This window comes from Lissotriton helveticus, chromosome 6 (genome assembly GCF_964261635.1).
Source record: "Lissotriton helveticus chromosome 6, aLisHel1.1, whole genome shotgun sequence".
Taxonomy (NCBI): Eukaryota; Metazoa; Chordata; class Amphibia; order Caudata; family Salamandridae; genus Lissotriton; species Lissotriton helveticus.
The window spans coordinates 1,773,740,485-1,773,767,410 of record NC_136067.1 but is presented as its reverse complement, the minus strand read 5'-3'; the positions used below and the strand labels follow the sequence as shown (position 1 = coordinate 1,773,767,410).

The 26,926-nt window shown below is 40.8% G+C and overlaps 1 protein-coding gene across 2 annotated transcripts in view; it reads left to right on the top strand.

Annotated features, from left to right (window-relative positions):
* The window catches only part of EPAS1 (endothelial PAS domain protein 1), a 349,065-nt gene that overhangs the window by 277,064 nt on the left and 45,075 nt on the right, over window positions 1-26,926 (top strand). For both annotated transcript variants that reach the window (XM_078649670.1, XM_078649671.1), the window contains exon 7: window positions 13,938-14,044. In XM_078649670.1, the coding sequence (XP_078505796.1) occupies window positions 13,938-14,044 (107 nt within the window). The remainder of the gene's footprint in view (window positions 1-13,937; window positions 14,045-26,926) is intronic.

Here is a 26,926-nt window from a genome sequence, read left to right as displayed (position 1 = left end):
CACACAGTTTGTTAACAAGCACCTCCATCATTAGTGTAGAGCACTGCCTGCTTATACACTCTTGGGGCGCACCTTTTGTTAATAAGCGATTCCATCATTAGTGTAGAGCACTGCCTACTTATAGACTCTTGGGGCGCACCTTTTGTTAATAAGCGCTTCCATCACTAGTGTAGAGCACTGCCTGCTTATACACTCTAGGGCGCACCTTTTGTTAATAAGCTCTTCCATCACTATTGTAGAGCACTGCCTGCTTATACACTCTGGGACGCATCTTTTGTTAATAAGCGATTCCATTATTAGTGTATAGCACTGCCTGCTTTTTGAAAAAGTATACACCCAGGCAGACTTTAGCTACAAGGAACTGGCTAATTCGCAACACATTTTGTGAACATATGATGAACACACAAAAAATAAAAAAACAATTAGTACAACAGACTGTTATGATATCAAAAATATATTTTTAATCTCGATTTTTTTAAAATATAAAAAAGGGTTAGTAAATATCACTGTGTGTATATGATGTATACAATCAAGAATTTGATACATTGGTTATGAATGGCAATTCCATGATACAATGTTAAAACCAAAACAGAAAAGAAAACAATTAAAAATTAGTCTTTTAGTTTCAAAATTATTTCTCCAAATTTTGCTAGACTTGGGCTGTGTCAACGCGTTTCGACAAATCTTTTGTCTTCATCAGGACTTTAGAATGTGCAGCCACTTTTTTTCCACAAGGAGAAGTTGGTAGTAACCTTCCACCGTAACCTTTTTGGAAGACTGCACGAAAGTGATGTTGGGAGTGAGGCACCTTCTTTATATTAGATGTGGGTGGTATGTGATATCTGAGAAAGCAGTATTCACTGCGTACTTCTCACTTCTACCTCCGTCTACTCCTCGTCAGTCTTCAACATAAAATACGGCCAAGGGTCGATTTCTTTAGCCGTCGACAGAAAAACGGTCCACTTAATCGTTTTTAGCGGGTAAGTTCCTCATCTAGTAAACACAGTTGTCCCAAACCAAATGGTGCGTGATGAAAACCCGGGATCTGTGAGGAGCCGCGGTCTTTAAGGGCGTTTTTCGATTTTACCGCTCCCAGCGTTTTACAATTAATGATGGTGAAACATAGGATTGCTAGTGATTTTACAATCCCCAAAAAATCCTTTCGGATTCAATTCGATTCGAAGACCGGAGACGGCGGCGTTTTTGCGCCTTTTCGCTTCCCAGGGGTTTATTTCAGTGCGGTACCTCCGTATGGATATCAATTACGTTATACAAGGTGCCCGTTAGGTGCTGTCTTGACCAAAAATCGTTTTTCAGACAGCAATATGCAGTGCGTCTCCTTCCGTCAGGGTTTCAAGTAAAAAGTGGAGGATCTTCCACTTTTTTATTTTTTAGAAATTAATTTTCCTGAATTATGGTAATACATATATAATTCAATTAGGGGAAAGCAGAGAATATATTCTCACTACGGAACATCGATATATGTTGAGGTGCAATTAACAGAAAAGCAGAATAATACACCAATAAGCGCCATAATTAATGCAGAACGGAGCGAAAGATACCTTAAATATGCTGGCTTGAGTGTCCAGAGTATAAAATACCCCAACAATCTAACTAAAAATGCAGCTAAGAAGTTTAAACACGACTACCTGAGGAAAAACCCGGACACAATATTCGCAGACCTATACTTTAACGCAACGAATGGTACGAAAATGAATGACCTTATATTCTATACTTACAGAACAGCTAAATGGCGCAATGCCTTCACTAGGATGCTTACCATAAAAACTATGAAAAACATTCCTCATGGCCTAAAAATGTCAACCTCATCGTCAGAGAGATGCAGAGCTGAACTTAGCATCACGATATATAAATCCGGTATGGTGCTGATACAAGCAGCAAATCGAGATCTAGAGAGATTTGCCAAGACCTTCCTATCGTTAAAAGACTCAATGGACGACCCGAGCAATCAATTTCTCCTAACCCCACCAGTAGACACTCTAGATATTCACGATGTCACCACCAGAGGCGCTAATAGAACCAGGAACCATCATGCGCTAAACCTTAACCAGGTAGAGTTAACTGACCCAGTAAGGCCAGTAAGACCAATACTAGAGAACACGTCTACCTATCAGACAAACAAAGAACATTATCATTGCCTAAGAGAAGAGTCGCCCCTACTCCCGAACCACGTGGCTCATCACGTAGATCTCACACTGGCACCGAGGGTAGTACCACCTAATATCCAGGAATGGGATGAGACAGAAGACATCAGCCTTCCTACGTCCCACACCCTCGCCAACACAATAACAACGTCGTACACTCCTCCACCGACAAATGAAATCCCTACATCACAGGACCTATCTAACTCCACCAACTTCCCTATACCTAGCGCCAGTACAACACCAGTGACATGTAGACTTTCACCCTCAAACGTGCTCCTAGCAAATCAGAACATATCCAGCACCAACGACAAACTAAATAGAGATGGGACCGACAATCAAAGTGAGGTGATCATACCTATACCACGCGCTAGTACAACACCAGCGACCTGTAGACTTTCACCCTCAAACATGCTCCTAGCAACTCAGAACATATCCAGCACCAACGACAAACCTAATAGAGTTGGAACGGACAATCATAGAGGAAAAATAAAGATAATGGCAGCGCAAATAAGAACCATTCCAAAAAGGAGAAGAGTTGAGCGGATGTACAGATTTGCCGCCCCTAAGAAATCTCACCAGAACATGAAGAACGTTAGTAAACTTCAGAAACTAGTGAGCAAGCTAGCTCAAGCCACTATTAATACCATACAGACGATAGAAAAAATTGAAGAGATGACGGTGAACATTCAAGCTAAAGTCACGGATATTCAAAATCTGGTACACTCTTCGCATAGAAAGAGTAACGAGGCGGACATGCGGTTAAAACAGAGAGACAACCGACCAGACAGGACCAAATCATTATCCAAAGAGGAAACACTGGCCTTAATCCGAACATATGACCTATCGGACTACAAGGAAGAGGAGAGAATCAAAACAGTTCCACTTGACGTTAACAGAACAGCGAGAAAAAACGATAGAACATCCAACCCCCACAACCTACAGCACATACAGCTAACACCAAACGAAGACGAAAACGAGAATGCTAGCAAAAAAGAAAAACATCTAACCTGTCTACTACTCAACTGTCGATCTGCAAACAAACATGCATCGGACATAGCGGACCTCATCCTTAACAAGGACATCGACCTGGCAATCCTTACAGAAACCTGGCTTACGGAATCTTCATCCCCAACCATGGATCTGTTAGTACCACCACAATTCAACGTTTTGAGACTGGATAGACATGGAAAACTAGGGGGAGGGATAGCCTGTATTCATCGATCTGATATAGAGGTTAAACAAATTCAGGCCGACCCGCTAGAATCCTGTGAGTATCTTGGTCTTAACATAAGATCAAATAACATTCAACGCTGCAACTTGCATACATTTTACCACCCACCAGGAGATAACGCAAAGTTTATAGCAGAATTAATGGAGATCATAACAGCCAACTCCAACAATGCTGCCAATAATATATTTCTAGGCGACTTCAACCTGCACTGGGAGAATTGCAATGACAAACTGGTCAACACGCTTAAAGGTTTCCTCACTGAACTAAACCTCACTCAAGCGTGCACACTACCCACACACTCTAAAGGAGCGACGTTAGACTGGATTATCTCAAGAAACAAAGGTGCAACAATCCACTCCATAACACCATGTGACTGGTCTGATCATCACGCCATAACATTCATGATACCCACAGCGAGAAAAGGTAGGACCAGACAACCTCTCAAGACCAAAAAATGGACTCGAGACACAAAAGAAGCAAATATGGAACTTCTGGTCGAAAGCTGTGAAAGAGACCTAAAGCCACCCAACAACCTGGACAAAGTTAACGAGCTGACGGAACACTACATTGCAACTGTCGAAAATATCGTTAATAACACCATGCCATTAAAATTGAAACGAGTCTCAGAGAAGACGAAAAACCCATGGTTTAACGAAGCATTAAATGAAGATAGACGCAAACTGAGAATGGCAGAACGAAAATGGAGGCAACACCCATCATCTCCTGAACTGAAAGCTCTCAGAAAAATAAGGAAACAATATAATAAAAAGATCATCGAATCGAAAAAGGATTTTATAAGAGCAGAACTGGATAATGCCAAAAACAGACCATGAAAACTATTTGAAATCCTAAAGGAGCAATCAAACAAACTAGCCAAAACAGTACAAGAAAATTCAAAAACACCTCTAAGCTGTGATGAATTTTCCACATTTTTCACCGAAAAGGCCAAAGCACTCGAAATAGAGCTTAGAAACTCTGCGCTGAACCTTCCCAACGAACCTGGATTTACTATCAATGCCGAATCTACAACGGATTGCACTATGGCAAAAAACAAGGCGAGCTGGGAAAAATTCGAACTGTACGACCAACACATGATTGCCAAGACGCTCTCAGGAATTAAACCTAACAACCACTACCAAGACCCTCTGCCTGCAAAATGCGTAAAAGAAATCAATCACATCCTGATTCCAATATGGACCGAAATAATAAATGCATCACTGTCACAAGGGATCCTTCCCGACGGCCTAAAAACAGGTCAAGTTGTTCCCATAATCAAAAAACCAACAGCGGATGCCTCAGATCCAAATAACTTTCGCCCAGTGACCAACATCCCTTTACTGGCAAAGTTGACTGAGAAATGTGTGCAGAAACAACTGAGCCAACACATCACCAAATTCTCCTTGTTAGATGAATGCCAATCAGGATTCAGAGCAGGGCACAGCACGGAAACAGCGATTCTCCACATTACTGACGACGCATTACAGGCCCTTGACCAAAATCAAGCATGCTTACTGATTCTCCTAGACCTGTCATCGGCATTTGACACGGTAAATCATGAAGCATTGCTGACCAGACTACGGGACAGGATGGGAATATCGGGAATTGTGCTTAAATGGTTCGATTCCTTTTTACAGAACAGAACGCAGCGCTTCCTGGTTAACCAATCAATCTCACCTCCTTGCCCTATCTCAATTGGAGTCCCTCAAGGATCGACCCTATCCCCAGATCTGTTTAACCTGTACGTCGAACCACTCACAGAAATTCTCAAAAAATCTCAAATATCCTATCACATGTATGCGGACGACACGCAAATATACTTGAAGGTGGGATCCATAAAAGAATTGGAATTATTGAATGAGACACTAAAAATGGCACTTCAATGGTTAACTGCAAACCACCTGAAGCTGAATGCACATAAAACAGAGTTCCTATTAATTTCTCCACCAAGGAGCAATACAGAAATAAAGGAATGGATGAAAATCATGACCGCGCTAAATTGCACCCCAACCCTTGTCAACTCAGCAAAATCTCTAGGAATCACCTTAGATGAGAATCTAGACATGAAAGCCCACATTAACACAATGGCGAAAAGTGCCCGATTTCACTTGAACTACTTAAGAAAATTGAAACCATACATCACAGAATCGGACCTCAAATTGGCAATTCAATCCCTAGTTATCTCGAGGATTGAATATGGTTGCACTACCTTGGCTGGATTACCAAAAATGTCCACAGCACCATTGAAAGCTTACCTTAACGCTGCAGCGAGACTCATCACCGGAACCAGGAAATATGACCATATATCTCCGCACTTGAAAGCACTAAACTGGTTACCATACGAAGCAAGAATCAAAATGAAGATAGCATGTATCACACACAAAGCGTTACACGACAACACCCCAAGATATCTAGCAAAGAAAATTCAGCTGTGCGGTGGCAACCGACCAGCTAGGAGTGCGGAGGAGCTGCTATTACGGCCAGCCCTCTTCCGTAAGAAGAAAACCTATGACAGAGCGTTTTCAGGAGCGGCCCCCAGAATATGGAACTCACTCCCCCCAAACATCAGGAAGATCCAGAATCTGGTAACATTCAAACGAGAAGTGAAGAGCCTGCTGATGAAGAGATACATTACTTAATGAAGATCAGTGATCTTGGCTCTGCTATACTACTGCATTAGTACAGAACATGTACACCTTTATAAGGGGAGGCTTCTGCAATAGTATAATGGAATACGTATCCTATGATATAAGAATAACCTAAAGGCTAATAGCAATGGTGTTTTTGACTGAACATGAGAACAACATCCTTCATGAACCTATACCGAACTACCTCGTAGTTGTTATATATACATGTCGTTGTTATTAATTTAAACATAGCATATTTACTTACGCTAACATAACATGTGTTATGAATATTTATATCATCTACCTCAATGCGGTTGCTTGTTAGCTGCTCATATATATGTTAACCCTTTTCCTTTTCATATTTCATGTTAAGCGCTCTGATACCCACGGGTCTTGTTCGCGCTATACAAAACTATATAATAAATAAATAAATAAATAAATAAATAAGTCTAGAGCACTGCCTGCGTCACACTCTGGGGAAACACCTTTTGTTAATAAGTGCTTCCATCATTAGTGCAGAGCACTGCCTGCTACACACTCTGGGGGAGCTCCTTTTGTTAATAAGCGCTTCGATCACTAGTGTAGAGCATTGCCTGAACGCTGCGGGGCACACCTTTTGTTAATAAGCACGTTCATAACTAGTGTAGAGCACGGCCTGCTTCACACTCTGGAGGCACCTTTTGTTAATACATGTTAAAAGATCCTAAAATTAAAGTGCCAGTCTCTTGCATTCTTTGGTGAGTTTAGTAATTATATTGTCTTTTATTATATTGTTCCAAAAAGTATTCCTGTTTCTGTCCTTGTATGATTTGTCAAAATAATGCTGCATTTTTAAATTTTATACTAAAAGAAATTAATATAACTGAACTAAAACAATGTACAAAAACGCAAGTATTCTCAATTTTTGAATCTCCTCTTACCCTTTTAGACTCTATTAATGCTCTCAAGTACTACTCTCTTTCTGCTCACTACAAAAGCACTTAGCAATGACCTGAGGTGGGGGACCTTTAGTGACAGCAAAAAGCAATGTGGTCTTTGTTCTGACTAGAGGTACTGGATTCTTTTTAATGGTGTCAGAAGGACTTTCTGTAATATCCTAAGGTACTGCACAACTTCTGCTTACTTTAGAGGGACATCTAATAAGGACTTGTGGTACTGCTTCCACAGCAAGATACCAACTGTTAAACATCTTCAAGATCTGCTCTCACATCACCTTCAACGTATTGGAAGCAATCGTCAAGTGACCAAGCAACCTTTCCTCCAGGCCCTCGTCAGCAGCAGGTTGGACTACGGAAACGCCCTCTATGCAGGAGCTTCGGCCAAACTCCTGAAACGCATTCAGAACGCATCTGCACGTCTGATCCTCGATATCCCTTGCACAGCCACATCACACCCCACCTGAGAGACCTGCACTGGCTCCCCGTCAACAAGAGGATAACCTTCAAGCTCCTCACCCATGCACATAAAGCACTCCACAACACCGGACCAGAGTACCTCAACAGACTACTCAGCTTCCACACCCCCACCCGCCAGCTTCGCTCCGCCAACCTCGCCCTCGCCACAGTTCCCCGCATCCAAAGAGCGACTTCCGGCGGCAGATCGTTCTGCCACCTTCCCGCCAAGACTTGGAACACCCTCCCCATCCTCCTACGACAGACCCAAGACCTGCTAACCTTGAGAAGACTCCTCAAGACCTGGCTCTTCGAGCAGTAGCAGCACCCCCCCCCCCCCCAGCACCTTGAGACCCTCACCGGTAAGCAGCGTGCTTTACAAATGTATCGATTGATTGATTGATTGATTGATTGAAAGTCTTGTGGGCCACCCATTACTCCTTTTGTGCATCACTCAACAAGGTCCAGAACGTCACAACCAGAGCTTTGTACAGTCTCCCAGGCGTACTCCACCTCATCATACCTTCAGGGTCATAGACCCACTATTGACACTTGTATTTAAGATTTTAGTTGGCATATGCCCCCAGCTACCTTTCTGACATCCTTTGACACTACACACTGACTCTGAGTCAAGGACCATCTAACTATAAGCGTCTAGTCACTCCCAACTAAGACTGTACCTACTTTAAGTTCCTGTCCTTGTACCATCTAAGCCTTCTCCTCAAGCGCCTTGAGACCCTCTGGGTATGTAGTGCGCTATATAAATTAATTGACTTGACTTGACTTCTCATTGGAACTCTCTATTACGAGGCTCTGTCCAGGACTCACAAAATGAGTTTGAACGACATCGATTGCAGCGTGAAAGACACATGTGAGCGCTTCCCTCCTTGTCATACTGATGGAAGTGTCTATGTTTCACATCTTTACATTTAATTTGATTGAGAACTCTAACCACCTTATATTTATATTTCTCTTCACCAGTGATATCCATACAGCGGGCACAAAAAATCTCTACCATATCCCTGTTCGGTGTTAGCCACCTCCCACTAGTCTGTGATCAACAGTGTTTCTCTTGTAAAACCTTCTATCTTAATGTTACTGCTGCTAAATGAAATAATTCAAAGTGCATCATGAGCAACTGGTAGCATTAGTAGGAGCAGATTAATAAATCACTGTTGGGGAAGGATGGAGGGCAGTGTTAAGGTCAACAACATAGATACTGTCGTTTACATAAGAAAATGGTTCATTGTAAAGTACTGAACAGTAGAGTGATGGTGAAAATCTCAACAGGCACAAATAATTATTTAGTGGTGGTTCAAATCTGAGCATGAGTGATGAGACAGAAGTGCCAAGTTTTCAAAGCAGTGCTCCAATGGTGACTGACACGCAAGTGCAAATCTGAATAAGCATTCAAGAGGAATGAGTTGTTGTGCAGTGACGCGATAAGAATTGAATTAGTACACATTTATAGCTGCACTAATGATTTCTGAGCAGTGGGGCAAATCTAAATAGGCAGTTACAATTAATGAGCAGTAGGGCAAATCAGAACATGCACTGTGGAAGGTTGCGATATAGGCTAAAACTGCACATCCTTAACATATGGTATGCTTTCTTGGCATGACAATGTCCACTTCTGTGTAATGTGTGTACTGGAATCATGACTACAACCTTGACCTGTTTCAGACACTCTTAGAACAATGGTGCCCCTTGCTGTAATGCGTCTGCTGCAGTAATGTGTGCTGGAGTAATGTACGTAATTGTTTATATTTATGTACATTGTTGGCTTTCGAGGCAGACTGGTGTCCACCACTGGCAATACTTTGCATTTTGATAACACTATTGTTATGTTATGTTATTAAAATTTATTCAGCGCACAGCTGCTCCAGCGAAGGAGCGTCCTGGCGCTTGACAAGGTAGCCAACACAACACAACTAAAGAGAGAACAGACTAGGAAAAAACAGGCACTTTAAAGGAAGAGAGTTCCAGAGGGCCGCAGCCCGAACTCGGAATGAGCGGCCTCCAGCTCGGCTAAGCTTAAACCGAGGGACTACTACTACTGGTATTATTGTTTGCGACCATACACGTATCTTATAAGACTATTGTAACATTACTGCATATATTCATGCATTCACTCATTAATCCATTCATGTACTCACAAAACAATCAAGTATTAATCAGTGTACTTCATTATTCAATCATGTGTCCATCTGTGAACTCACCCTATACTTACAAACAATCACTTACTCATTAATCCATACTGGGGCTCACTCATCCATCCCACCATTGACTCATTACCTAATTAACACCCTCATCCTTCGACTCAATCACACTCACACCCGCTGTTGAATGAAGAATCGCTAATCCTGTTGTTGCTGCTGGTGTTTGCTTTTATATGTATTCTCTATTAGTCTTCTCGCTATTCTTTTTGTATATTTCCAGTGCTGCAGAGTATACATTGTTGCAGGATAATACCAGAGACATGTCATTTTAAGGTGTTGCTATAGACTGAACTCTATAAATTTGTTTCCACCTATAATTTGACACCTGTAAGTATGTTCATCACAAGATTTGAATGGAAAGTATTTGTCTCCAGTTTTGTTAAGTAATGATATACAATTGCTAAGGGAGGCATTTAATGAAGCGCATTATTGAGTTACAATACTTTGAATGCATCAGCAGAGTAATTAAAAAGGTTTAAGAATGATTAAAACAGATTATTTCAAGCTATTTTAAGATTTTAATCCCAGATTAGTTTACCAAGAGTTTCATCAGTTAGGAGCATTGTCTCATTTTTGCATCATATACCTTGGTTCTTCTTTCTTAGGGCATTTCTGCCAAGCATATTGTTTAACTATCAAACAAGTAGTAATAGAAAAAGAATAGTCTTCATATATACAGCTTGCACGTCTTAAACATTCCATATAAAACCGGTCTAATGCTTCATAATACATGATGGTCTGTCACCTCACCATTTCATATTCCTTCCCCTCCCAAATTGTTTGGTGCACATTATTAGGGTTCACGAAAAGCAAGTGGTCTACACAGCGGTAATGGTTGTTGAGTGGTTCAAGGATTGGCCTCCACTTGGGATATTCTGCTGAAATTCCACAGATAAGGAAACATACTTTTAAGCTGCACTGAAAGCAGAACTTCTGGCACATATACAAGTGCATTAATCAAGGGATATGCACATTTCCATCACCCTAGATCATGTATTTTGATTCTCTGTACAATCTTTTGTACAATTACAATCTGCAAGAGCAGGATAGGAGGTACCTGTCTGGGAACCTCAACAAATTTCCATCCCAGTCAAGGTACACCTGAAATATAGAATTGAAATAAGAAACCTGCTCTGTGAGCAACTTGATGGTAGAAAGCCCTGTTGGAAGTGACGTCACCTGTGAATCCTTTGGTCTGAGGTGCTTGGTGATGAATTTAAACTTACCTTGAAGTAGGAAGGATAGTGCAAGTGTTAGTAAAAATGTATAGGGTCAACAATCCTGACTTTGGAAAGGAAATTGTTTAAAGCTGAGATTTAACTTTTGGGGTAAATGTGTTTCTGCTCAGAAATGATCAAAATATATTTTCTAGATTGCTGTTCATGTTCTTTTCTCTTTTAAATTTACTTCACATCTTTCATAGCCATGGCACGCTTTTAAATATCCAAATTAATTATCGGATAGTTCCCTTTGGGAGTGGTCTGATGCAGTAGTAGAGTCAGATCAAGTTATAATTACGAAGCCTTAGATTTTTGAGGTTCTTGGACTCGTGCCTCTTCTGTCGTAAGAATTGCTGAGGGTTCAAACAGGGCATCTGTATGTTTATAACATAGGTTGATTTTAATATGAATTTAAATATTGGTCTTGGCATTATAATGAAGTGTCATCAATATTTTAACAGGGTGATTGAATCATGTTGTGTAAAAAGTTTGTTTCCAGTTGAGTCAGAGAAATTAAGGCGAGGGCGCAAAAACACATCATCAGTGCCTCGTCGGAACATGTTGTCTTTAAATATAAAGAGTTACTGGTCTCACCAGAAAGCAGACGATACTGGCAGGTACAAGGAGTATCAGGGAAAGACAGTCATTTAATGGTAAAGTTAGTAATACGAGATTCATGCAAGTGACTGAGATACTCTACTGGTAGAAGATTGACCGTTGATGTTTGTCAAATCATCATCCCAAACATTTCTTATATCCATTCTGACACTATTATAAGGGCTTCATTACTGTCAAACACTTAACAGAAAAACATGAAGATCTGAAGTTTTCAGAGCTACAGAAAGAATTTGATCTGCATGGTCATACAGACTCACTCGCGAATGCTTTGTGATTTTAATACATGCAGTTTTTGCTGCCCATCATTATGAGGATTTTGTCTTGCCTACATTCTTTTTTACATGACCCCTTAATGAGTTATGCATCGTAATTATTTATTTTAATCACATGCACACAATGCAAAACTAGAAAGTGCTGGTCAAGGAACTGGAGAGATGACATTTTGGTCAGGGAATGAGAAATGATTTGGGAGAAAGTTAAGGGGTTACCCACTGCTTTTAAGAGTTAAGATATTCAGTACAGAACTAGTTGGAGCATTTCTCATGTACCAGCATCATTATCATCTGCTTGCTTTCTCACATGGTGCAGATGGAATGATGCTAAGGTGAAGAAATTTAAATAAAAATCCTAAGCACAAAAATAAATGAGACTTATGTTAAGGCCATCTATAACTGAAAACACATTTTTTCATGACTGGGGAAACATCAATGAAACATACAAAGTCGAGCTAAATGAGGAACACTTCTGGAGAATTTGAGGTTTTGTTTGATTACCGTTCCACAAGCTTAGTGTTTTTTTATTCTCTTAATATTGAACCCACTAGAGATTGTTGAGCAGTTTTTAATGATTTACCTTCAACTCAAATTGGACTAGCCTTTTAAATGTCTCGAATAGAGATTGTTTTTCCTTAAGTGGCATTTACAGAATTGTGATAGGATTTCTTCAGTATTTTGTTATAGTTAAGTTTTTTTATTGCATATATTATTTTGTCGATTAACTTTTTCACTGATGCATTGTGTTTATTAATTCCGCTTGTGAAAAATAATGAACTCATTCTGCTATCAGAGGAATTTGACCATATCAGTGTACTCCCAGAGGTACAGCGGATCAATAATGTGTGCCTTCTGCTATGTCCTACCCAATTAACTATTTGCCATTAACCCAGCTCAGGACAAAGTCCTGATATTAGCTAGCCCAAAATAGTGCAATGCCTTTCACAAAAGCACTACGACCCACTGTCCTTTTAAACATTATACTTAATATTCAGTCAGAAAGTAGTTCTGCGGTCAGCCAATCCCTTAAAAAGATGCATGTATTACCAATGCACTGTGCAGCAACATGGTAAATTCAGAAACAGGACATAAAAACAAATAGGGATAACAATCTGTCACCTGAAGCGTGGACTGTGAGTATGCCCTCTGGATAAGGCACATAGGGGCATATCCAATGCAAACATCTGCCATTAGACAATGGAGACAGAACCCCTGGCTGCTCTAGCCTCACTATGCCCATGACATACAAGCAGGCCATGAAAATAATGCCTAGAGGGTACCCACTCGGTTCATGGGACTCGACCGTCATTTATGCATCATCATGAGATGTAACATCAACAGGCGTTCACCGCCACACTCTTCATGAATGTGTTCGAGTTGTGATATCGCCATCTTTGCAGCTTGTTGTTCTACTACGGTTATTTAAAACGTGCATCAATTAATTGCAGACAGATTGCCACTGACATTCTTTTAGACTTTTCTGACATCCTAAGTATGTTCTTTAATGCGCTGTTAAAGGTTTTACTCAGTGTCAAAATGAAACAAAGTTGAAAGGCAAAGAAGACCTTTCTAAACAGAGTTGATGTCACAATTGTTGACTTAAATCTTTGGCACAATTATTAGTGGATAGAAATGCACTAGGATGTGCCCATGCAGAATTCTCCATTGACGCCCACAGATAGAATTAATTATTTATTATTATAAATCCCTCCCCACTGAGCCATTAAAGCTAGCTATGGTCTTCCCTGAACTGACTGACGCAATAGGATGCTACGGTGGGAGTCAAGCCTTTGCTCGCATGTGCAGTTTGAGTAGGGGGCAATTTTAGCACTCTGCAAAGATCCAGATACATAGTGTTTCCAGAGTCCAGCCGGGGAAAGGAGGGAGATTCAACAACCTATCAGGCAAATTACAATTATTAAACCCCCCTCCAGGAAACAGCAGCTCCTGCTCTGAAAGTCTTGGGGTGGCTTGCCATGTGAGGGGCGTTGCACATACTGTTCTTCCACAAAGCTTTAAAAGGACCCTTGTATGAAAGCGCTGCATGAAACACAAACCCGCAGACAACATTATCACCTAAATTGGGGGACCTAAATACAATTTTTGTAGCAAACCCAGATTGTATCGAAAACTGGCTACTTCTAGCAGACTATTTGTGCTTATAGTACTAATTTCCTTTTCCTTTTTATTTTTGAAGAATTACTGAATTGGTTGGATATCACCCAGAAGAACTGCTCGGCCGCTCAGCTTATGAATTCTATCATGCACTAGATTCGGAAACCATGACAAAAAGCCACCAGAATTGTAAGTCCTCTACTAGCGGCATTGTTGATTGATTTTTACTGTTAAAAAAGAGCAAATATATCTTGTTGACAGGACCGAAATCCTAACAGATTTTTTCTTTTGTAGTAACTGATGCCTTTGTGTGTGTGATTGTGTTTGTGTGTGTGATTGTGTTTGTGTGTGTTTTTGTGTGTGTGTGTGAACTAAAAAGAGTAGTGGGTGTGTGTGTGTGCGTGAAATGAAAAAGGTGACAAACTAAATATGCTAAAACAAGAACCTTACCTGTACTCATTTTACATTTGAGCATAGAACACGTGCATTGGACTATGAGATATGTTAAACTAGGTAATAACTAAAGGCAAAAATGTGTCCAGGCTAAGCAGTACTAGCTTCATTTTGAGATGCCTCTATTTTTATTTCCTGAGTGAAAACCCCAGCCGATAAAGCCTCATTAAATTTTCTTTGGTACTCATACAGAAAAGGCTGGTCATTGGTGACCACCATCGCCACCATCAGTGCACTGTAGCCCACTAGTGAGAAGGTGGTGAAAATCCAAGCACACCAACGTGAGGCTTCACTGTGACAGTGGTACCCTCTCTATCAGGATTACCAGTGATTTCACCCGCATTACTAAGTCTACAGGATTCCACCGCATATTGAGATGGGTGGAGGCATTTCCAAGTCTGTAGCATGCCAGTTGCGTTACTGGGAGTGTGATGATGCATCTTCTGTAGGCCCTACATGGATGGCTTCTATCAGGGTGAGGGTAGGATTTACAAGGCCCAGTTGTCCAATGACACTGACTACTTGCATGCAACACAGATTACCAACTTTACCTGGGTCTGTTTTATCACCATAGCTCAATTGAATGAATCATTTTCCATACTCTAGGTTCTCATACGCTGTACTGTAGAGTGCAAAATACACCTTCGCCACGCATGAGCAGCATTTTATACAATTGAGGCCGTAGACTGAAACAGCTGTGTTTTCAGCTTTGCCCTCTGCCATAAACAAACTTTGAGATGGGATGCTGCTTTTGAAGTACTGATGTAGCCTCCAAGTCATCACCAGTTTTTACAAGTTAACACATTGAAAAAGTCTGTCTCCAGCTAGAGTCTACGTGGGCCCAAATCAATGTGTTTGAGAGTTGATAAGAAGCAGAATGTGAAATTCCTTCAGTCACTGGATAGTGCTCAGGGCAACATCTGACACCCCCCACACCACCTCCTGAGAACATTCCTGAAAAGATGCCATATAAAGAAGGTCCTGTTGGAAGAAGAGTACAAGCTCCTAGCTCCTGCTGGAAGAAAAGCACTCACACAAGGACCCAAAGACTCCTTAATCCTGCTAGCACCTACGGACAGGAACTCCTCTGCAATGGTCAAGTGTTTGGTCTTCTGTTTACCCGATTCAGAGAAACAATGCAGAAGGAGTCCTTCTCCAAGATGGCCCATCTGACTAAAGAGGACTTGGCCCAACAGGTGACCTGAGTGCCCGTAGGAGCTATGGGCTGAAGGACTAAGTAGAGGAAGCTTCCCCAAAATTTGCCAACTAAGTTTGAAGGCGAAACTGGGACAACCCGCTTGGTTCTCCAACCTCTGTTCCATCATGGTCACCTGAAATTCTGCCTAGGTCTCTGTCCAGCACGAGCTGTTGTTTTTCCGTAGTCCTTGACTTCTTTTTGCCATGAAACTTTAAAAATCCATATCTCCAGCTCTCCTTAACTTATTTTTGATGATTTTGGTGTCTTTTTTTTTTTTTTTTGGTCATCATTCGCCTTAGGTAACCTTCTAAGATCTTACTCTGTCTATGCCCTTATCTTAAAAGATCCACCATACCCAATGGACGGTTTGCTTATTCTTCTTATAACACGGCTGTCAAGACCAGGTAACAAATTACAAAAGATGCGAGTAGTAGTAATCATAGTACACATCCCTGAAATCTAACTTTTAAATAACCTACATCGGTCACGCCTCTTGTTCTAACCACCTTACTAGTGGTGCCCAAAACGTATATCTTTTCTTTTCCAAATCTGTCATATCAAAAGAGTGTATTTAATAGGCTTTGTCTAATCCGTAGTCATCGATAGAAGGATACTTATCCATTTTCTACAGACTTCCCTACTAGCCAGATCAGCTAGCTAGGATCATGTAAAATAGCAATTTTGCTCCATGTTTGTTGATTGCTGCCTGCTTCTCCAGTGTACCTTAAAAGCCAAGAGATAGGCTTACCTGAACTTCTATACCAAGAATGTCCATTAAAGCCTTTGTCATGTCCTCCCAGAATTTCTGAACTCCTGAACATTCCACAAACATATCAATGTTGTCTGCTTTTTCTAGGTCACACTTCGCCCACCTCACCACTACTCCTTTTCTCAATTTTGATAGACTGAGTGGGGTCCAATATGCCCTGTGAAGGGAGACAAGATTGTTTCTCCTTAAATTGGTAGGCTTGACAGTGCCATAAAGAAGATTGAAAAATACATGCCATAAATTGTCTAACTGGAGCTCCGACAGGTGTCTTTTCCACAGCTTCTCCAGCAATCTGCAGTTTCCATCCACCAAATCAATAATCAATCAGGACCATCTCGAGAACTACTTGACTTTTGATGCCCCCTGATTTAAAGTTTCTTCCAAATCATTTGAAGCTCCTCTCTCAATGTCTGATGTCTGGAACAAGCTTTTTACTTGGAGATTGTATTATATGCCAGTTCACAGAGCACATCCCACGGTATCAACCTACCCTCCTCCAGCAGTTGACACCATATCCAACTGCCAGCATCTTTTAACGGTGTCTTTTTGTTAATTAAATGTCTCTCTATTTTTCTAAATTTGTTTGGAAATTCTATTGTGTTGTGCTTTTACTTTAAAATTGTTGGTACTGCTTTGAACTCTTCTTTGGGAATTTCCTGATGCTTGTGCCATAGCTATCAACAGTTGAGCAGAGATTCTCTCAGGACTCTGTTCTAGCCTAATAGAGTGGGTTTGTTGAGCTGGTAGGGGTGGTGATTCTGCCAAATGAATAACCCCATTTCTGACTTAGTCATTGGACAATAATGAGACATCACTTTGATGTTGGGCTCTACAAGAACTCCGTTATTAAGCCAACACCGTTTTCAGCATTGTTATCTATTACAGAAAGGAAGACCTGAAATCAGTGGTTCTGTTAATCTGCTAATTATTCAACCTGAAGCTTTTGAGTGAAGGAATACACATTCAATTTCTGTCCAGAGGGGTCTAATTAACAAAAAAGAATGGACTGGAATGCGGCTCAACCCATTGCCAGTGGCTGAGATTAATTCAAGCATGTCTTCCTTTAATTTGTGGTTTGCTGTAGTAGCACACCCAACAACTTAATTTGTCTCTAAATGTGCCACAGAGTGTCTCAAGAGGGAAACTTAAAGTCAACTGGAAAATTCAAGTCATGTATGACTCAATCCTGATTAAAAAGTAAAGAACCAATGGCCATTGTATGTACACAGCATATTTGAGAACAAAGGTTGTTTTATTTGAGTTCTAATACAAAACCTTTAACCAGTATAACTATCAGAGACAGGCTGATGGAGTTAGATGACAAATCTTATATGCTGAATTCATGGGTAACAGTGACTTTGCTCCTCGTATTTACGAGTGTTTGTCAGAAATGTATTCAGGGCTCAGTGTTAAGCTGTTTGACACCTCATCCTTACACTCCTAATTACTCAGTTCCTAATCATGTATTTCTTCTTTTCTACGTTATCTGAGTACATTGAGTCACAACATGTTTGCATAATTTTTTTAAATCTTGTAGAAACAGGTTTATCAGACCTCGAAATGCGTGTTTGTTGACTAAGTGGCTGATTTGCTAATTTCCTGTGAAATCTGATTATGAAGTGTCTTGTCACTGCCTTTGCCTGAGGGAGTCTCTTCTGAGGTTTCCGGCCATTCTTCATGACTGAGGGAAAATCCAAATTGTGTAAAAGAGGAGTCTAGCGTTCTTTTCTCCTCTGTCGTTGGCATACTTTGGTGCTGTCTGTGAAGAGGTTATGGTTCTGTGGGAGTCTGTAGTTCTGTTGGTAAAAACATTATGTGAGCTCATGGAGGTCACGGTTGGCATTTTGTAAATCCAGGTATTTTTTTCTGCTCTAACAACTGAACGGAGATGCGGGCTCCATAAAAGTATGGCCACTGTTTAAACAGCAGAAGCAAGACTAGACAGCGAGACCAGCTAATTCATGCCAACGGCACTGTTGAGCAACTGGCTGACATTCCCAAACAGTCACGCGCCAGGACACTCTAGAGTATTTGAGCGCGTTATAAAACCCTGTATAACATAACATTAGAAATTAATATCTCGTAGTGAGTTTGGCATCTTCCATGCATCGTAGCCGGTATCCAATGAGAGCAGTCTACAGTGAAGGTAAATACATTATAAGATTGACATTGGGTGGTGCAAATGCAAAATCTATAATTCCTTTAGGTATTGGGACTCAGAAAAAGTGTGCAGACAGTTGCAACAGGGATGTGTTCTGTTGTGTTCATAACTGTCTATTGCAAATGAAGATGTAATGCTCAGGCCAGCAATCAAACAACAGACTTGTTATATCCCCATAAAAGAGGCATATTCGGAAACCCTCATTCAGTATGTCTCTAACTGTATGTTTGCAGTGATTTCCATCATCCATAAGTTGTTTGATTCGTTCCTGGTCCTTAACCATGAGAGCAGAGTTATAATACTTCTGGCTGTCATTTATGCTTCAGAACATCCACAGCTTAACTGGAGCAACATTTGTAGATTGCCAGGTGATGATATGAAACCAAAACTTCCTGTGCCACCATAACAGAAGATATGTTCCAGCGTAGTGCAAGGGAAGGCACTAAAACACCACAACCAGATGCAAACACAGATGAGATAATTGATTCTCAGTTGCTGCCCCCTCCAGCCCCTGGAACAACTTCCTCCGTCAATTCCACCTCTCCCAATCAATGATGTAGTTCAGATCAAGACTCAAGACCCACTAGTCTAACCCCTTGATTCTCAGTCACCCCATTATCCAGCACACTATTTTCAAAGATGCCTGAATGTCATATCTATGTTCTAACTTGCTTCACTTGTATGATGTATTTTAAATCTGCTTCTTCCTGGAATTAATCTTTACATTCCTGACTATCCAGTCTCAGCCCCACACACGTTGAACTATGTAACCACTATGTAACCCATACAACTATGTGTTACCCCTCTATATATCCACTACATGGATGTACCTTCTATGAGTTACCTGACTTGAACTATTCAACTTCTGTTATCTCCAACCACTTGCTTGTGCATAGAAGAAATGTAGTTTTGCAGAGTGCACAATATAAGCAAATTCATCGTAAACACCATCCACATTTATTATTTAGGTAATTTTTCCCCAAAGATACCAATCCCATGCAGCAGGGTTCAGAGCACTCTTTGATAGTATATATTTTGAAAAAAAGTTGAGACTAGTGAATGATTTGACACCTGCATTGTTGGGGAAGTAGGGCTGTATTTATCTGACACTGTTCCTGGCACTTCCTATTAGTTGATCAACCCTCTGTTTCGAAAGGTTTGTTGCCAGAGTACGGATCCGTTTTTTACACTCCCCTGACATCTGTAGGAGTGCTTCCGCTAAGCCAGATGGGGCTGGAAATGGAGTTAACAGCTCTATCTGGATTTCAAATTGTGGTGTTTGACATGCACCGAGTCTTGGGTAGCCTGCACTGAGCCTTGGCGCCCAATAGTTCTGTAATATTTTATATGCAGATGATCTGCTCCTATTAAGCTTTACCCGAGTAGCTCTGCAAAGACTGATTAATAGGCTCGCCGAGTACTCGGTTAACAATCAGTTGGAAATCAATCTCAAAAAGACCAAAGTTTTACACTTAGATCGCAAATATCTAAAAGTGAAAACTACGCCTTAATGGGTCCAACATTGATGAAACTATAACCTACACGCACGTAGGGTTTAAATTGGACTCGAGGGGCTCCTTTTTTTGTACAAAAAAGCCATTGCTGCAAAAATCAGATTCGTTCAATTTTGCCTTTTCCCAATTGAGGAAAAGTCTGTGGGGTCACAATTTAATTGCTCTGATAACAGTGTTAAAATCAAAATGAATTCCGACTGTATTATACAGAGGTGAGATAATGCTGGGGGAATATCCTAATTTTCTGTAGAAACTTGCAATATGAACATACAAATGAGTGTTTCAGTTACCAAAGTCTGCTTCCCCTTCCCAGGTGAGGCTTAAATTTTCTTGGATAAAACAATCACTAGCCAGACATGGGGGTGTGTTAAATGTTGCCATCGATTGCAGACTGCCTCTGAAGGTTCATTGGCACATCTTGCTTGGGCAGGATAAAATATGCACAGGGGGAAAAGACAATTTGCCAAGTATCTGCAGAGAAGTATAGAGAAACTTGGTATTGCAGATGGATGGCACCTGAACACAAGCGAATATACCTTCAAGAAAACTTTGAACAAATGCATGCTGCAGCAAAGCCGCCTGGAGGATAAAGTTACAGTGGCAAAACGAGTGCATGGATGGCTAGTAATAAATTCTTACAATATCAGCAAGGAACAACCCTATTTTAAGGCAGCCCATTGTCCATCAAGAGGGAATTCATAAAAATGCGATTTGCATTCTTGCCAACACTTGACGTTATTCCCAAGTGACAGAAGAAGTCTCAGTTAGAGGACTCACTTTGTCGCTTGTATCATCAGACAAAAGAAACATTGACGCATATACTTTGCATTTGCACCAACTTGCTGGTAGAATGGAGGGCTCTGCTGCGTAAAGAGTTATGAGCCTTGGAAGTAAGAACCTGTAGATCGGCTGCATAACCCAAAGTACCTTATGCTGAACACACAACTGGTGCAATTTCGAGCAATGTTTAACAATCAGATACATTCATTCTAAATGGAGCTAGGTTCTATGACTTGGATAAGGGTACACCCCAATGGGATTTTAGTAGGTTAATATTCAATGACGGTTTGCTAGGGAGCAAAAAAAGATAACTATTGACCCCAATCCCAGTGTTGTTGTTAAATGGAGTGGCTGCTAGGCGATGGGTATGAGTGACCCTGTCCCCTATCCCGTCTTCGGTTAAGTGCTCAGCATTGATTAGGATAAAAAGAGCACTGTACTGTATCGATGAAGAATGATTCAATATTTATGTTTATTTGCTCAATATGTCTGTTGCTGTCTGAATAATCTTCTTGTCCTTAGACAAGTTGATATAGGATAATCCATGACTTTAAATTAGTAATGTCCTTTTGCACAGTACTCCCTTGATGTTCGCACAATAAACTTTTTGATCAATCTGCTTGTGTCTGCGAGGTTAACATACGACGGCCTATCATTTTAAATTGTTCATGCTCCTTTGCACAATATGTCGTATGATGGTCACCGTTTGCACTTCTGTATGATTTTCCTGCACTCAGATGCAGGATGATGTATTATTCTAAATGATTTTAAACTGCTAAATATATTTTGCATAGTACCTCGTTGATGTTTCCACTATGATCTTTCTGATGATCTGCCTGTGCCTAGCCAGGTTGACATAGGATGGCCTATGATTTTAAAGTGTCTATGCTCCTTTGCACAATTTGTCATATGATGTTCACACAAGGCACTTTCTGCATGATTTTCCTGCACTCAGCTACAGAATATAGGATCTTGAATGATCTTAATCTGTTATTGTTATACTGCATAGTATACTGCAGCTGCATGAACAATTCACTATTGAAAGATCTTGTGCCTAGCCAGGTTTATACAGCATGGTTCTTGAGTTTAAACTGCTTATGCCTAGTCAGGTGGATACAGTTTGGATCTTGGTTTTAAACCCTCTGATGTCTACACAATGTCTTTTCTTTAGTAAGATATATATATTTTTTTTACATTGCTTGTATTATGTATGTTTATTTTTTGTTTTATCTAATACACTAATAATAAACTTTACTGAAATCGTGGTGTTTGACATAGAGATTTCTCCTGAAATCAGCCAAAGTCTCAATGTGACACACCAGAAAAAAGCATGAATTGATGTAGAACAGCAAGGCCGCACCATAAAAATGTGAATTTAAGAAGGAACTTCTGTTTCACTTGTGACTCATCAGACTCCAGGATTATTTTTTTTTTAAAGCTGGGTTGCCTACCGGGATGGAAGTCTTGGTACAACAAGGCAAATCAGTGATTGGATGCTTCATCCCTATGGATTCCTAAGAGTGAATATCCAGGATTCAACTACCAATCTTCTACTCACCTATGTCAACACTGAGACAGCAGGTGAAATGTCTGGATCGCCTTATGGAGGTTCAGAAACTCGCCTAGAAGCTTTAAAACGTGTTTCATTAGAGGAACAAGGTCATTGCTTCTTTTAAGGCCTTGCCTAACATCCACTTTAGCTATATGTTTTCACAAGGTGTATTGTGTACGCTATCAACACTCAGAGTGGGATTTTGGTCAGCCCATTGTTTATCATTGACTGGCGTTTTATCAGTGTCATGTGTCTGCTTCTTATTCAGCATCTTTCCTACCTCTTCTTGTGTTTGTCCCCATTCTGGAGCATAGCTTCTTTACCATCCTTTTGACTGGAAGACTTGCATCCATCCGTAGCTAACATGAGGGAACTGCTTGTGTTTTCTTTCAACACTCCATGAGAGCGCCTGTGTTTTCCTGCTCTCTACCATGGGCTGCTTCTCCTTTCTTGACCTTGGGCTCTCCTATTGCTCCCACCTCCACCGTTGCTTCCCCTCCCTGCTCAGCTTTATTTTTCTACCCAATTTCCCCCCCTGCTCATTCCTTACTGCCCTGACCCTTCTGGCTCACTGTAGCTCCCTGCCCATCCCAGACCTGTTTTTTTTTTTTTTAAATGTTGTTTTAGTGGGTAGTGGGTAGCTTCTTTCTTTATAATTTTGTTTCATACACTATAGAAGAGTACATTACAAGTGAAAAAACTGGTCTAGCATTGTAACGCTTACCTATCATCAGGTCAGGGAAAGGTCAGCCTATGACTTACCAAGTTTATTTATTTCTTTGCCAATACATAATATAATATTATAAAAGATAAGTGCAGATACAGGGCCAGAGTCTGGAAAAAAAGCCGGAAATTGGAGCTTAAATAGTTTAAACCTCACAGGTGAAAGATGATTTCCAACTTTATGGATTTGCCAAACAGTTTTGCTAGGTTTGCATGCAAACAAGCAATAATTGCATTTTTACAGGTGTCCCGCTGAAAAATTTCTGAATTCAGTTTTTGCACACACTCACCCATGTGTTTCGCTTAAGAATAAAAATGAGCACGTTCAAGGGCTTTTTTCTACTTTTTTCTCAGTGGCGAAAATAGTTTCCTCCAAGAGAAACCAGTTCCCATGTGCTCCACCAAATCTTTTCGGGTGTTCATACCTTCTTCACACCCTGGAAAGGGATTCACTCCTGTCCCCTTCACTGAAATAAATCAGAGACCTTTTCCAGGGTTCGAAAGGGTCAGACACTAGTTTGTAAATATCTTCAAACTCGTAAGTTGGTGGTATTTCACAAAGTCGCAGGCTATTCTTATCCTATAACGCCAACTCACTACCTGACCCCCTCACAGGCTTACTTAAACATACATGTTTCTGTGAGTAATTCTTCTTTAAATGCAAAATCAACATTTGAGAACAACAAAAAGCTAGTTGTGCTTTTGGAAAAAAGCCTATGTGTGCTAGTAAGTCAAATGATTTTGAAGATTTGGCCAGCGGTATTTACACCCATTTGTAGGTTCTTTACCCATCATACAAATTCTCCAGTGCCTAACATCTTAGTTACATCGTCAATCTATTAAATGCCATTATGGTTACAAATACATTCGAGAAACGCGCTACACTTTGTGATATCAGAAATATATTGTTTCCTAGTCTGCATTTAGAAATTACACTTGATTACAATTACAGTATCAAACATAGCCTGTACATTTCGCTGTTTTGCTCAGAGGTAAGGGCGCTGCTGCTGTTCTTGTGACACTGAAGAACATGGAGTTATTTGGAAAAACAAGGTCAGAGCATTAAAGTGCTCTCCTCAGTAGTCCAGCAGGCTCGTCGTTATGGCAAGTATTGATAAATAGCTCATTAGGAGGACGGTGTAATTACATTTCATTGGCAGAGCAGAGGACAGAGACTTCGGCGAGCTGCCATTAAAACATTTCAATGGTTTTCAATACACAAGTATTTCTTTCTTAAATCTCCATTTTCTTTAGCTCAAGAAGAAGAATTGTGTGTTGTATTCAAGCTTTAATTCTCTGAAACACGGGCATTATGAGTGTGTCATTCCCAATGGTTATATAAATGCTTTGCTACATTAAATACTTTGCCACAGACGTTTTTGGGCACACCAGTCAAAGATTAGACCTCAACATTTGCTGCCCTGCTAGTTACAGATTTGCATGCATTGTTTTCTGATGGGTTTCTGTGTGTTGCATGAGTGAATCAGTTGATGTACCATCTGGGTTTGCAAATTGGCAGCCATGTCCCCATCTTCTAAATTAAAACGAGTGTGGGAATTTGAATTGAATAACATTCTCCTACCTTGTACATAACTGAATATTGAGCATTGACCCAAAGTATTGTGATTTTGGTACGATTCCTAGTCGTTTCACTTTTCAGCCACCTGGTGTATCTAAATATTCATGAGCGAGTAAAGTCAATGGTGATGTGGTGTCACAATGATGTCATTTATGATGTAATCTGTGATGTCATCTGTGGCATCGTGTCTGAGGTAATGAGCCCCTTAAAAATTGTTGTGTTCTGTATACATGGCATTCGTGGTTTAAGGAATGGAATGTGCCAACCTGTGGGGGTTGACTTTGTTTTTAGATGTAGCTAGTCCCACATGACTTGCAGTTCAAGCACCTCACAATAGAGGGAGTGACACACAGGGCCAGACTTGGAACGCAAACAGCCCCTGCCAATTGAGTCGGGCCAACTGCGGGGGATGGGGAAGGGAGGTGAGCGTGTAAGACACTGCAGCTGCTTTTGTTACAGGGGGCCGATATTGCAGCTATGCTACCAAATCGGCCACCTGTAACAAAAACGGCCCCAAGGGTCCAAAACCGGCCCCCACCCTGGCGGCCAACTGGGGAAACGCCTGGGGCCCGCTACGGCCAGTCTGGCCCTGGTGACACATCAGGCAGTCATAGTATGAGGCGATAGAATTATACTCCTCTGGGCTGATCTAAGATCTGGTTGAAACTGTCTCAAATCCGTGGCTGAAAGAGATTGTGAATTAGCCACTATTTGAGGCGGGCTGGCCCAAACACGATCCATAACTAGTGTAAGCAGTAGGTCTTGCAAACAGCTGGGTTGTCTTCCCAAACTTCACAACACTGGGCAGATTGAAATCAGATTTGGCATGTGCAGCCAGGTATGGGTGCTTGTTGTTCTATGTCAATGGTGCTGAGGTGTCTGCAATCTGAACTTTAACTCTGTCTGGCTGTTCCGAGTTACACATTTTCCCCTGCTGCCATGCCATATTGTTTTATTTTGGTTCTTTACTGTTTTGTGCAGATTGGTCAAGAAGGGAAAAAATAATGAAGGGAGGGATCCAAAACCGGATTTTCCAAATTAAATACCTAATAGGAAATTACCTGTAAGCAATTTTATGACGTTTGCAGGCCCCAGGAAGATTGATATATATCATCATCTTGTTTTGGGTTGAGAGATAAGGGGAAGTGGCATTGTTGCTTTATCCGACTCAGTGGTTGGATCAGGGCACAAGATTGAGGGATGGAAAGGGCTCCTCCTTCTCATGTCAAAAATATGTATTTATAATGTGGATCTGGCAAAAATGTCCATGGAAAATATGCAAATTCTGGACCACAAATTCAACCTGAAGGTGACAAAACTGCTTCAAATGAGTCTGTAAAAAATAGAAATTGGGGAGGGCATAGTGGTCACATAACAGAGCAAGAAGGCTGTCCCTCTTGTCTCCTGAACATGGCTACTGACACTACCTATCTGAAAGGAGGGGGAAGATAAGAGGAGTATCCCAGAGGGGCTCGTCCTTCTAGTAAGGTAAACCTCAAGAAAAAGAAAGCCCATCTGTTTAATGTGTGCTGCCCCTATGCAGGGTGGAAGAAAAACTTTAGGCTTTTTTATATAACCTTCACCCATCAGAGTGGCCCCTTGGTGGTATGCTTCATCAGAGGGTTCCTGCCGTTCTGTTGAACGGGGCTTGCTGTAACCTGTGAGTTACACAGGAGCACTGAATGGTATGTTCTTAGTAATGAAAAGAGTAGGAGTTTTTTTTAAATATGTAGTGTTGGGTTAAAAATTCCTGCCTCGTAGGAGAGCAATACTTTACTCAGTCCTCCAGACAGTCTGGTTAAAATACGGGTGGAGAAGTAGAAAGTATGGGTTACAATGACCCTTTCTTTCTATAGGTCTACATATGTCAAGCAAATCCATGTGGCTTTTCCTCAGGACCAACGATCTAACTCCCTGAATCCACTCCTAAATCAGTAGATTTGACACAAAGTTACTGTGCAAACTCTGCATGCTAATAAAACATTAGCACCTACTTGGTGTTACTGCTTAACAGCCTGCAATATATAATAAAAAAGTTAGCCTGCCAAGGAGATGTCAGAAAACAGAATAAGTGGACGCTTCTGCTGGTTAAATAGGTAAGGCACGCTGTTTAAATCATCATCATTAAAAAACACACCTCTAAGTGAAAGTCCATTTGGGCTTCAACTAGTTGTTTGCTGAGGTGAGCACATCTAATTAAAACAGTGATCACTGTGATGTAAAACACACAAGCACAAATGCACACTTAACAGAAACAAAGACACTACATACAAAAATAAAGCAAAACCTTTGCTCATAGGGCCTCCGGTGGCAAGGTGAGGCTGAATTTACACTCTGTGAGA